This window comes from Rhinatrema bivittatum, chromosome 1, assembly GCF_901001135.1.
Source record: "Rhinatrema bivittatum chromosome 1, aRhiBiv1.1, whole genome shotgun sequence".
NCBI classification, from domain to species: Eukaryota; Metazoa; Chordata; class Amphibia; order Gymnophiona; family Rhinatrematidae; genus Rhinatrema; species Rhinatrema bivittatum.
Window position 1 is genome coordinate 255245112 of NC_042615.1, and position 11512 is coordinate 255256623.

The following is an 11512-nucleotide window of genomic DNA, read 5'->3' on the forward strand; positions in this document are numbered from 1 at the left end:
AGGAGTGGCATCAACGACAGGGTATGAAAGGGTAATGAAAGGTAATCTAAATCACGCTTACAAGTTATCATGAGGACGGCTCCCTCCCATACTCTCTTGTATATTGTACTCTATCTTCGTTCTCCCTTTCTTATTTCCTTCTCCCAGTTAAGGCATCCTTGTTATAATGTAACTTTATACTCCTTCAAATTGCCTCTTGTTGATTGATTGGTTTTAGTTACTGCTTAGTTCGATGTAAACTGAGTTGATTTGATTTGTATCAAGAAAATCGGTATATAAACGCCTTTAATAAATAAATAATTAAAAATGACCAGACCAGTGGACTTTAGAGATTTCAGTATTCAGCAAATAAGCCTGTAGGATTGAACTATTAATAAAAACTAGATCTAAAGAATGTGCATATTTATGGGTTGGTTTATGAATCACTTGTTCCTAATCTAAAGAAGACATTCAGTCCAAAAAAGGAGACAACAGAACATCATCTATATGCAAATTAAAATCCCTAAGAATGATCATTTTGTTTAGGTCTGCCTTGGATTGAAGCAATTGTTCAAAGATGAGAGAGAAATTACCATGCAGGCGACCTGAGGGGCAGTAGGTAAGACATAAACTAAAGTGATAGGAAAACACCAGCATTTCATAGAATGAGTTCCTTCTCCCAGGCTTACACAAGATCGTATAACATTGAAATCTTTTTTTTTTTTTACTGACTGAGCATTTATCAGAATGATATTTCAGTCATGTTTCTCAGACCTCAGAACACCGAATTGAAACTTTACCAGGACAAGAAAAGATAACCAACATTTATTAATAATAATAATAACAAACCCAAACTTTCAGTGGCAAAAAAATCACAAAAATATCAACAGAACCACCAAAATGCAGTGACACCACACATTTTATATAGTTGAGACCATCATAAAACAAGAGATCTTACCCAAATTCACCTATGAGCAGTGAATTGATGCTACAATTGTTTGCACCAAGCACTTAAATGTCTTGTAGCTCAAGTTTATAATCATAGGTCTCTTACTGAAGTGCAACACTATTTTTTTTTAATTTGTTGTTAAAATTTTCTTTTTTATTAACTTGTGCAAAAAGAGAAAGATCCCATATAATGACACTTACCTTTTTAAATTTGTGGCAGAAGTCCATTTAAAGAAGCCATATAGAGTCCAATGTCAGTTTAGTGAGCTGAGAGCCCGAGAGGCTGAGTAACTTCCTTTCCAGAAATATCCAGGACCAGGAGCACATGGCTGGATCACTCTTCTGAGTTAAGTAATCTAAACTTTGCACAGAGAGTATCTTAGAAGAGGAGGGAGGTTTATGTATTTCCTTGCCTTTTGTCACAAACTAGCAGCAACAAAGGTCTCAGTAATAAATAAGAATGAGTTTCCAACTAAACAGCAAGAATTTAGTGATAGGTCTGATAATAAAAATCATCTGCTGACATACTTGCTTCTCACCATAGCTCCTGCCAGTGCTTTGTTGGTTCAATAGTTCAGAGAGTCTGATTGCTCTGTTTTTAAGCCTTGTTTTCAGTGTTTCCTGATTCTGGTTTGGACTCCCGTCACTTTTGCCTTGTTCATACTTCCAACCCACTCCTGGTTTATTTCTTGTTACTCAATTTTTCCCTCCTCAGATTGTCTACTTTGTAAACTGATCTCAGCCCAACCTTCAGCCTCATCTTGACTTAGAGGCTGGAAGGCAGGCTGGTATTGTTTGTCTGCCTGTATTGCTTAATGGTACTAATTCTGCTTTGCCTAACTCTTCTGTTGAAATTGTGCTTGGTCACCCTCAATCCAGCAGGAATGTAGCAGAGATGTACTTTGTAAGCCTGAACATAAACTGTGAAGTAAAAATTTTAGAAGGGGAGCTGAAAGAAATTGAAAAGGAGTCTGCAGTTTATTTATTTATTTTATTTATTTAAAAACTCTTCTATACCGTCGTTAATTCACCATCACAACGGTTTACATAAAGGCACAATAAGAAAAAAACTATAATTGGTATAGATTACAAATTAAACATGTGCCAACATAGAATGGTAACAAATTTTAATAAGAGAAACTATGGGTCTGATTTTAAAAAGCATTTACTCGAGCAAAACTGGTTTTTGCTCGAGTAAATACACTTTACTCAAGTAAGTGGGCTTTTCAAAATTGCTACAATATATGCCATTGAATTGTCCATAGGATTTACTCAAGTAAGTGCACTTTACTCGAGTAAATAGCTTTTGAAAATTGCTACGATAGTATGTCACATTTACATGCTTAACTCCTTTGAAAATTACCCCCTATGTGTTAATTAGAGCTTATATGTCGGTTAGGAAACTGTTAAGTGGTTCAAGTCTACGTTTAATATGCATTTGAAGATATAAATGGAAAAAAAATTGATTGCTTGGTGCGTCCTTATCTATCAATTGTTTGTCTCTTCTGAAGTGGATAAGGATACCTCCTTCTTTCTCTCTTCGGGAAAGTACTGCTGCAAATAAGGATTTTCTCCCATTCTGTGTCTATTGGAAAACTGTTTAGTAAATGAGGGTCAGGGGTTGCTCAAGGTATCTCTTGCCTTATAAATGTCCAATAATGGATCAAAATGTTGGTAAGTAATTTGAATATGGAGCAGTAATAATTAAAATTTTTCCACTATTTGTAAATGCTTGGAATATCTCTGGTGGACTAGGATTATTTTAGATCATGCCGATTTCCTCCTCCAAGACCACCAGGATGATTGTAACAGCTATTCATGCACAAGATAAATCTCAGGACGCTTTTTATTCCAATCACGCCACTCGCAGTAACAGTTTCACAGTAGATGAAGGTAGAAAAAGACTAATGAGACCACCCAGTCTACCAGGTAACATTCTGTTCATACTGGTAGCTGGGGTATATCCTTAGCAATGCAGACAAAATAACTTAGCAGACTAGATGGCTTCTTCAATCTTTTCCTGCCCTCACCTGTTCTAGAGTGCTACCATGTATGAAGTGGTTAGAATAGAAAGTGTTCTGAGATTCATTTTGTTGCATCAGTATTTGCTACAATCCCTTTGTCACCACAGAATGTTTTAGCAGACATAAATAATAGATTACTGATAATATTTCACAAGCGCTAGTTGCTCTCTATTGGCTCCCCATTGTGATTTCACCTGGATAATTTGAAAATATAAATAATAAAAAAGAAACGGAACTATCATCAGGAGGTGAGGGAAATGGGTGACTGCGATGTGTGACCACGCCCCTCCCCCGACGTCACTGTGAGCTCCGGCGGCGGTTGAAAAGTGCCTCACCATCAGGCGCCAGCGAGCGGGGAGGCCACCCTCCATCCTGGGCCCCCGCAAGAAGTGAACACCATCTTAAATAATAAAAAAGAAACGGAACTATCATCAGGAGATGAGGGAAATGGGTGACTGCGATGTGTGACCACGCACCTCCAAGTTCCTACCTTATGCCTTTGTTAACAATTTTATTATAAATGTTCTCTGTATTTGACCATGGAAATATTTTTTCCTGCTTTTTCTGTTTTATGTAAACGGGTATGATTTGCATTTTAATGTAAGAATGTCGGTATATAAAAATTATAAATAAATAAATAAATAAATAAAAGCAAGTAGTGTAGACATGAAAACTCACATTTTGTCTACTTTATGAACAGATGTAGGCTATGTAGTCACCATGTGTGTATGTGTGTGTGTGTGTGTGTGTGTGTGTGTGTGTGTGTTTGTCCCACCACTAATAACTTTCCCATTCGGTCTCCTATGGACACTAAATTTTCAGGGCTTGTCAAGGGGCCTAAGAGGAACTGGACATGAGTATATTTTCAAGACCCACATATTTTACAAAACCATGCATACAAGCGTCATCTTCTAATAATTTTTTTTTAGTTCTGCATCTAATGTACACCAAACAAGCCTGTTTAGCTCAAATGGTAAAGTGTGAGACCTTTAATCTCTGGCTCATGGGTTTCAGCCCCATGTTGGATGATAAAGATTTATTTTGATGTGGTTAGTGTAGCTGTGTTTAAAAAAGGATTGGATAAGTTCTTGGAGGAGAAGTCCATTAAATAAGCTGAGTTAATTAAGCTGACTTAATTAAGCTGACACTGCTATTACTAGCAACAGTAACATGGAATAGACTTAGGGGCGGATTTTAAGAGCCCTGCTCGCCTAAATCCGCCCAAATCCGGGCGGATTTAGGCGCGCAGGGCCCTGCGCGCCGGTAGGCCTATGTTCAAAAGGCCTACCAGTGCGCGCAGACCCCGGAACTCGCGTAAGTCCCGGGGTTTGGCGAGGGGGGCGTGTCGGGGGCGGGCCCGAGCCGCGCGGCGTTTAGGGGGCGTGTCGGCAGCGTTTCGGGGGTGGGCCCGGGGGCGTGGTTACGGCCCGGGGCGGTCCGGGGGCGTGGCCGCGCCCTCCGTACCCGCCCCCAGGTCGCGTCCCGGCGCGCTAGCGGCCCGCTGGCGTGCGGGGATTAGGATGGGGTTTAGACAGGGCCGGGCGGGTGGGTTAGGTAGGGGAAGGGAGGGGAAGGTGAGGGGAGGGCAAAAGAAAGTTCCCTCCGAGGCCGCTCCGATTTCGGAGCGGCCTCAGAGGGAACGGAGGTAGGCTGCGCGGCTCGGCGCACGCCGGCTATACAGAATCCAGAGCCTTGCGCGCGCCGATCCCGGATTTTAGCGGATACGTGCGGCTCCGCGCATATCTACTAAAATCCAGCGTACTTTTGCTTGCGCCTGATGCGCCAGCAAAAGTAGGCCAAATTGCGCGGTTTGAAAATCTACCCTTTAGTGTTTGGGTACTTGCCAGGTTCTTATGGCCTGGATTGGCCACTGTTGGAAACAGGATGCCGGGCTTGATGGACCCTTGGTCTGACCCAGTATGGCAAGTTCTTAACTCTTACCATATGTCAGTGGGTCCAAAAGGAACATGGCAGGTGTATTTTTGTGGAAATCTACATATTTTATAAATACATCAATGCAATGGTGCTACTTAGCTTTTTTTTTTTTTTTTTTTAGCAATTATGCACCTAATAATATTTTTGTTTCCCACCTGATCCACACCAAATTTTCAAGACATGAGGAAAGACATGAAGAGGTACTTTTTTAGATCTACACATTCTATAAATACATGCAAACAATTATGCCACTTAATAATATTTTTATTTTGCAACTGATCCACACAATGGGCCTGATTTTAAAAAGCATTTACTCGAGTAAAAACCAGGTTTACTGGAGTAAATTCACTTTACTTGAGTAAGTGGGTTTTGGAAAATTGCTACAATATATGCCATTGACTTGTCTAAAGGATTTACTCACATAAGTGCACTTTACTTGAGTAAATGGCTTTTGAAAATTGCTACAATAGTAGCTACATTTACGAATGTAACTCCTTTTGAAAATTACCCCCTAAATTTTTAGGATTTATCATGGGGTCCACGAGGATTAAGAGAGTATTATATTTGGGGGATCTACATATTCCATGAATATATGCATGCAATTGCATCGCCTAATAACTTTTGACATCCGATCCACACCAAATTTTCAGCAGATGTGAAAGGTCTATGAGGATTATGACAAGGATTCTTTTTAGGAGATCCATGTATTCCATTAATAGGTGGATTCATTAATATTCACACAAACCATGCCACCAAATAACGTTTTGTTTTTGTATCCAATCCATACCAATTTTTCAAGACATCAGTGGGTTTATGAGGATCATGACAGGGGGATTTTTTGGGTCAAGGAAACCATGTATTCCATGAATACACATGCACGGTTACACCAGTTAATAACTTTGGGGCGGATTTTCAGAGCCCTGCTCGCGTAAATTCGCCCAAAACCGGGCGGATTTATGCGAGCAGGGCCCTGCGCGCCGGTAAGCCTATTTTACATAGGCCTACCGGCGCGCGCAGACCCCGGGACTCGCGTACGTCCCGGGGTTTTCGGAGGGGGGGCGTGTCGGGGGCATGTCGGGGGGCGGGCCCGGTCGTCGCGGCGTTTCGGGGGCGTGTCGGCAGCGTTTTGGGGGCGGGGTACGGAGGCATGGCTACGGCCCGGGGCGGTCCGGGGGCGTGGCCGCGCCCTCCGTACCCGCCCCCAGGTCGCGGCCCGGCGCGCAGGAGGTCCGCTGGCGCGCGGGGATTTACGTCTCCCTCCGGGAGGCGTAAATCCCCCGACAAAGGTAAGGGGGGGTTTAGACAGGGCCGGGCGGGTGGGTTAGGTAGGGGAAGGGAGGGGAAGGTGAGGGGAGGGCAAAGGAAAGTTCCCTCCGAGGCCGCTCCGATTTCGGAGCGGCCTTGGAGGGAACGGGTTAGGCAGCGCGGCTTGGCGCGTGCCGGCTATACAAAATCAATAGCCTTGCACGCGCCGATCCAGGGATTTTAGTGGATACGCGCGGCTCCGCGCGTATCTACTAAAATCCAGCGTACTTTTGCTTGAGTCTGATGCGCTAGCAAAAGTAGGCTGATCGCGCTTCTTTTAAAATCTACCCCTTTATGGTTTGGCAATTGATTCACAGAAAAGTATGGGGGCTGTTTTGAGACTTATAAAAGCGATGACAATTCATACACAAGGATAGATAAGAGAATTGTTTTCAGAATTACTGGATAAAAAAGAAAAAATAATATAAGAAATGTTAAAAAAAAACAGCAAGAACAGAAAATGAATGCCGCAGATGATTAGAAGTCCGGGCGGCCCCCGCTTTGAATATACAGGGAGCACGCTGTCAGGCTTGATGATGCGGTCATAGATTTAACAAAAAGGTTACTGACAATATTCTTTGGGAGCGGTATTTTGTGAAATATTTTCCAATAATATTTCCTTTTTGGATAATGATTTAGTGGAAATTAGGATAGTTCTTTTTTTGGTTTGACATTTCATGGGAGCCATGAAAAGTAGGACACAGGTACTTTTTTGGATGCACACAGGTGAGTACATATGAGTACTCATGCATTCCAGAAAGAAGACTTCATTAGATCTGTGTGAAACTTCTAAGTTCCTTTCCTTCTGCTCTAATTTAGAATTTTACTAAATTTGTATCATCTATGCCATTGCTGTCCAAGGAAACGCAAGACTTTTGTAACTGCAATTAGCATTTTACATGCAAAAATTTGAGAGGGGGACCCCTGTGGGGTATGAAAGTTTTCAGTAATTCCTTGAGGAAAATTCCTGTCAGGAATCTCTGTGGAGCTCCTTAACCCACGTGGCTACTGCTGCTCGGAAAAAAGAAGACTGAAGGGGGACCCCTGCTGGCTGCAGGTTTAGTGCCATGCTGGGCATGCCCAGTAGGTGCCAGTCAAAGTTCTAGAAACTTTGACAAAAGTGTTCCGTGATTGGGCTCCATCCTGCTTTGTCACCCATATGTGAGGACTACCATCCTGCTTGTCCTGGGAGAAAGCATTTTACATATGTAAAGGGGAGCCAAGCTCCAGAAATTATTCATGTGGGACAGGAGTAAGGGACCACTCAGTCTCATCCAGCCCATGGCAAGACCCCCAGAAACACCTGATTGTGGTGGGAGCTCTTGCTCTGCTTCTACCTACAGCTCTCACTCTCTCCCCCATTCTCCACCTGGAAATTGTAGATTGTGGCATGGGCTACTACTTTTACTCATGCACCATCCCTTACTACTGTGGCCTACCAAGGGGCTCATGACTGCTAATGTTATAGTCCATCATCTACACAGGATTCCCCACCCCTGTTATAGAACATTAAATTTGACTATTAATGTAAGTCTGTCAAGCTTCTGAAAGATCTGAAAACTGTGAACCAGGTGTCTTTTGGTTAGAAGGAGATTTCTGGTTGTAGTGTGAAATCGATACAAGAAAAATGTTTCGTAGGAACCTGAAAGTTCTTTGTGAATGACCAGCATTATGCAAGGACAGGATTTTTTTTCCAATAGTGTGAGGTTATAATTGAAAGGTATTTGATCTCCAAGAAATGTTTTCTGCACCTCATTCTTCATCTGCCTCTTGACATAGATCAAGACAGGACAGAATATCAAGATCTTCCAGTTCTGTGATCTGATTTAACTGAAGTGCCTTCTTCAAAAAATAGATTGAACCTCTTTTATTGTCTATAGCAGCGGTTCTCAACCTGTGGGTCGCGACCCCGGCGGGGGTCGAATGACCAAAACACAGGGGTCGCCTAAAGCCATCGGAAAATACATATTTCCGATGGCTTTAGCCGCTGAGAAGTCGCACTACCGTCTGCAGCAGCGCTATTCAGCTGGAACGCACGCCGTTATGGATGCGCGTTCCAAACTGAATGCCTGCGCGCATGCGCAGACGTGATTGCATCATCCGTCCGGGGCCTAAGGGGCGGGGGAAGCGGGGGGAACGCTCCACAGTCCATAGCAGCGCATTACATGTGTCCGGCGCTTGCTGACGTCATCAGTGGGCGGACGCAGCAAGCGCCGGAGGACAGAAGCCTAGGAGGCGGAGAGGCAAGAGGCGGAGAGCCAAGAGAGCCTGCGAGACAGCCTGCTGGTGTAAAAAAGGTTAATAATGTAAAAACAGTACACACACCATACACACAATACTGTGTAAGTGTAAGGTGCTTTGTGTGTAATCATTACACAGTACACAAAGCAGCTTACACTTACACAAAGCACCATACATTTAAAAATGTGAACTACATCGGTCTTATACTATAAGAGACCACTATAAGATGTAGTTCACACTGTTCCCCAATGTATAATTATGTTTGATTTGTAGCAATGAGAATACATAATGCATATCAGGTATTTACATTCCGAATCATAACTGTAGCAAAATTACAGTTTTGAAGTAGCCACCAAAATTATTTTTTGGTTTGGGGTCACCGCAACATGAGGAACTGTATTGCGGGGTCACGGCATTAGAAAGGTTGAGAACCACTGGTCTATAGTGAAGAGCTTTCCAAACCTGTCCTGTTGACCCCACAGCCAGCTGGGTATTTAGACTATCCAAACGATAATATACAGGAGATTTGGGACAGGTTTGGGAAGCCTTGCCATAGTGTATTCTAAAATATCCTGTATCCATCTTATGTCACATGCATAACTGATTTTTTTAATGTATGCAATTATAAGATCACGTGTACTTTCTGTAAACTATAAGTAAAGAGAGCAGTTTTCAAAGCCATATCTTCATTGACTGGATATAGCTATTTACTCAGGTCAAATGGCTTGGTGGAAAATTGTCCTCCTCTGGCTTGCTGGGCTGCAAGAAGGCATTTCCCAGAGGGTGTGCTTACATCGCATGTGTACATGACATTTTGAAAAGTCAGTGCATTATTTCACTCTCTCCAATCATTAGCACAAAAGAGCAGATGCAAAGAACGCGAGAGGTTTTAATGCACTTATCGTATGCTAATTTTCAGAAAGAAACACCATAGGTTGAGACTCGTTGAAAGCTTGAGTAAAGCTTAAACTGCTTGTGTACTTTGCAATTATGTGAGCCATATGAAAATTACTCCCAATGGGTTTTTAAATTCCAGGTGGCCTGGGATTTTCCTTTCTAGTATGAAATAAGCTATAGAATATTTTCTGTTTCTGAGTCCCAGTGCTGTCTGAACACGGTGCAAATCTTGGGTGGCAGGTCAGCCCCAGTCAGAGAGTGGAGGGTGAGTTCTCATGGGAGATGCCAGGGGTCAGGTTTGCACACAAAAGAATCCATTGTATCTTCCACTATCACCCTTAATTACCTTCACAGAAACTAACATATTTCAAATCTAAAATGTATGTAATAAGCCCATCTGTCTAGAAGAACAAGATATTTATGCCATGCTCTGGTTTCATTTTAAGAAAAGAAGCTAATAATGTATCAGAAAGTAAGTGGGAATACGAACACAATGAACCATTGTTGCAGAATACAAACGTTTCCACTGAATTAATAGCAAACCAGAAGCTGCTTTGGTCTTGGTTTTCTTCTATTTCAGCTGTATGTACAATATTTTATCATCATTATATATTGTCTATTAGTCATCATCTAGCCTGCATTATACATGACTAAACCTTTCTGGCTGCAATAAGGTAACCATGGTTATGCAAATAAAGGATCTGCACCTATCAGTGCTCTCTACTAGAGACTATAAAAGAGCTGTTCATCACTGTAGAACAAAATACAAAAGGAAATGCAAAAGAAAGCCCCCCCAAACCCAGACCAGCATCATTATTTCAGCATGGGCACAAGGTAAAAGTTGGTATAGAGGAGAAAAAAAAATCCCAACAACCCACTGTTAGTGCAATGTTAAAACCCATCAAGGCAAGACAAAGAGTGCGGAAAGGAAGCAAGGAAAAGACAAGTTGAACAATTGAAACAAGCCGAGGAAATAAAGGAAACATGATATTAAAGTCCCCGGATCCTGCTTCCATTGTCATTTATTTTTTGGCTCTGTTTGGCACCACAGGTAATCTCATTGTCCTCTTTGCCTTTGTCAGCAATGCCATCAGGTACAAAGTACTGCAGCCTGTGGATAGCATTATAGTCAACATGGCTCTGGTGAACTTTCTTCTCTGCTGCTATAAGGAGATCCCTGGACTCCTCCTCATTTTCCGCGCCAGGGTTTTCGGAGTGGTGGGTTGCAGGATCCTGCTCTACATTTACCATACTCTGAGGCTGGTCAGCATTTGGTCAGTGCAGAACTTGAGCTTCATCCACTTGATCAAAATTAGGAGACCTGGTTACCAGTGGTCACGATTCATTCACAGGCATCAGGGGCAATATGTCAACTGGACAATTGCTGGCTGCTGGATCTTTAGCATCATTTTTCATATTCCATACCTCCTGTATGACAACATGCCGGACACGTACAACCAGACCATAACGTATTTGACAAGTACCAACTGCTTAGCCACATCAGATAATATCTTCATTATATTTACGACATATGCGTCAGTCAGTCTGGATTTCATACTGATCATCCTGGTGATTGTCTTAAACGTCTTCATAATTGACCTCATCTGCAAGCACAGGAGACAGGTCAGAGGTGTGCTGAGCACTTACAGCGGTCACAACAAAAACACAGCCCAGGCCACTAAGGTTTTGCTGTCCTTGCTTTCTATCTATGTGGTTTGTTGGATTTCTAGTGATGTGGTCTGGGTTGCCATTGTAGGAGGATTCATGCAGAACCGCACGGAGAACAATTTCCTTAATGCTGCCTATGGCATACTTTCTTCAGTCTACTATTCGGTCAGCTCCTATATTATAATGTTTGGTTACAGAAATGTCAAAGATTATTTCTCTGAGTCATGTTGGTGTTCCAAGAGCAAAAGGACCACAATAGTGCAGAATATGAAGTAAAACTAGCAAGGTCTGCAGAGTAAATAATTGGTTGTTTCTTTCCTGACTTACTCCTATCATGTGCTGACAAAATCTCTTTAAAATTAGCTTTTAAAATAAATCAGTGACAAATATAGAATTAAAAACTGCATGCCTGAGAATTAATGATGTTTCAATTTTAGGAAATGTCCATGTTTACTTTCTCTTGCAAGACATATTATTAAATATGAGTCTTTGATAGTCAGGAGACAAAATGTGCA

The 11512-nt window shown here is 42.1% G+C and overlaps 1 protein-coding gene across 1 annotated transcript; it reads left to right on the forward strand.

Moving 5' to 3' along the window:
- The first annotated feature begins 10028 nt into the window (after positions 1 to 10028).
- On the forward strand, positions 10029 to 11278 carry LOC115080425 (vomeronasal type-1 receptor 94-like). The gene has a single exon (XM_029584581.1). It carries the CDS (start codon positions 10314 to 10316, stop codon positions 11271 to 11273), a length of 960 nt encoding a protein of 319 aa, XP_029440441.1. The 5' UTR covers positions 10029 to 10313; the 3' UTR covers positions 11274 to 11278.
- The last annotated feature ends 234 nt before the right edge of the window (positions 11279 to 11512 follow it).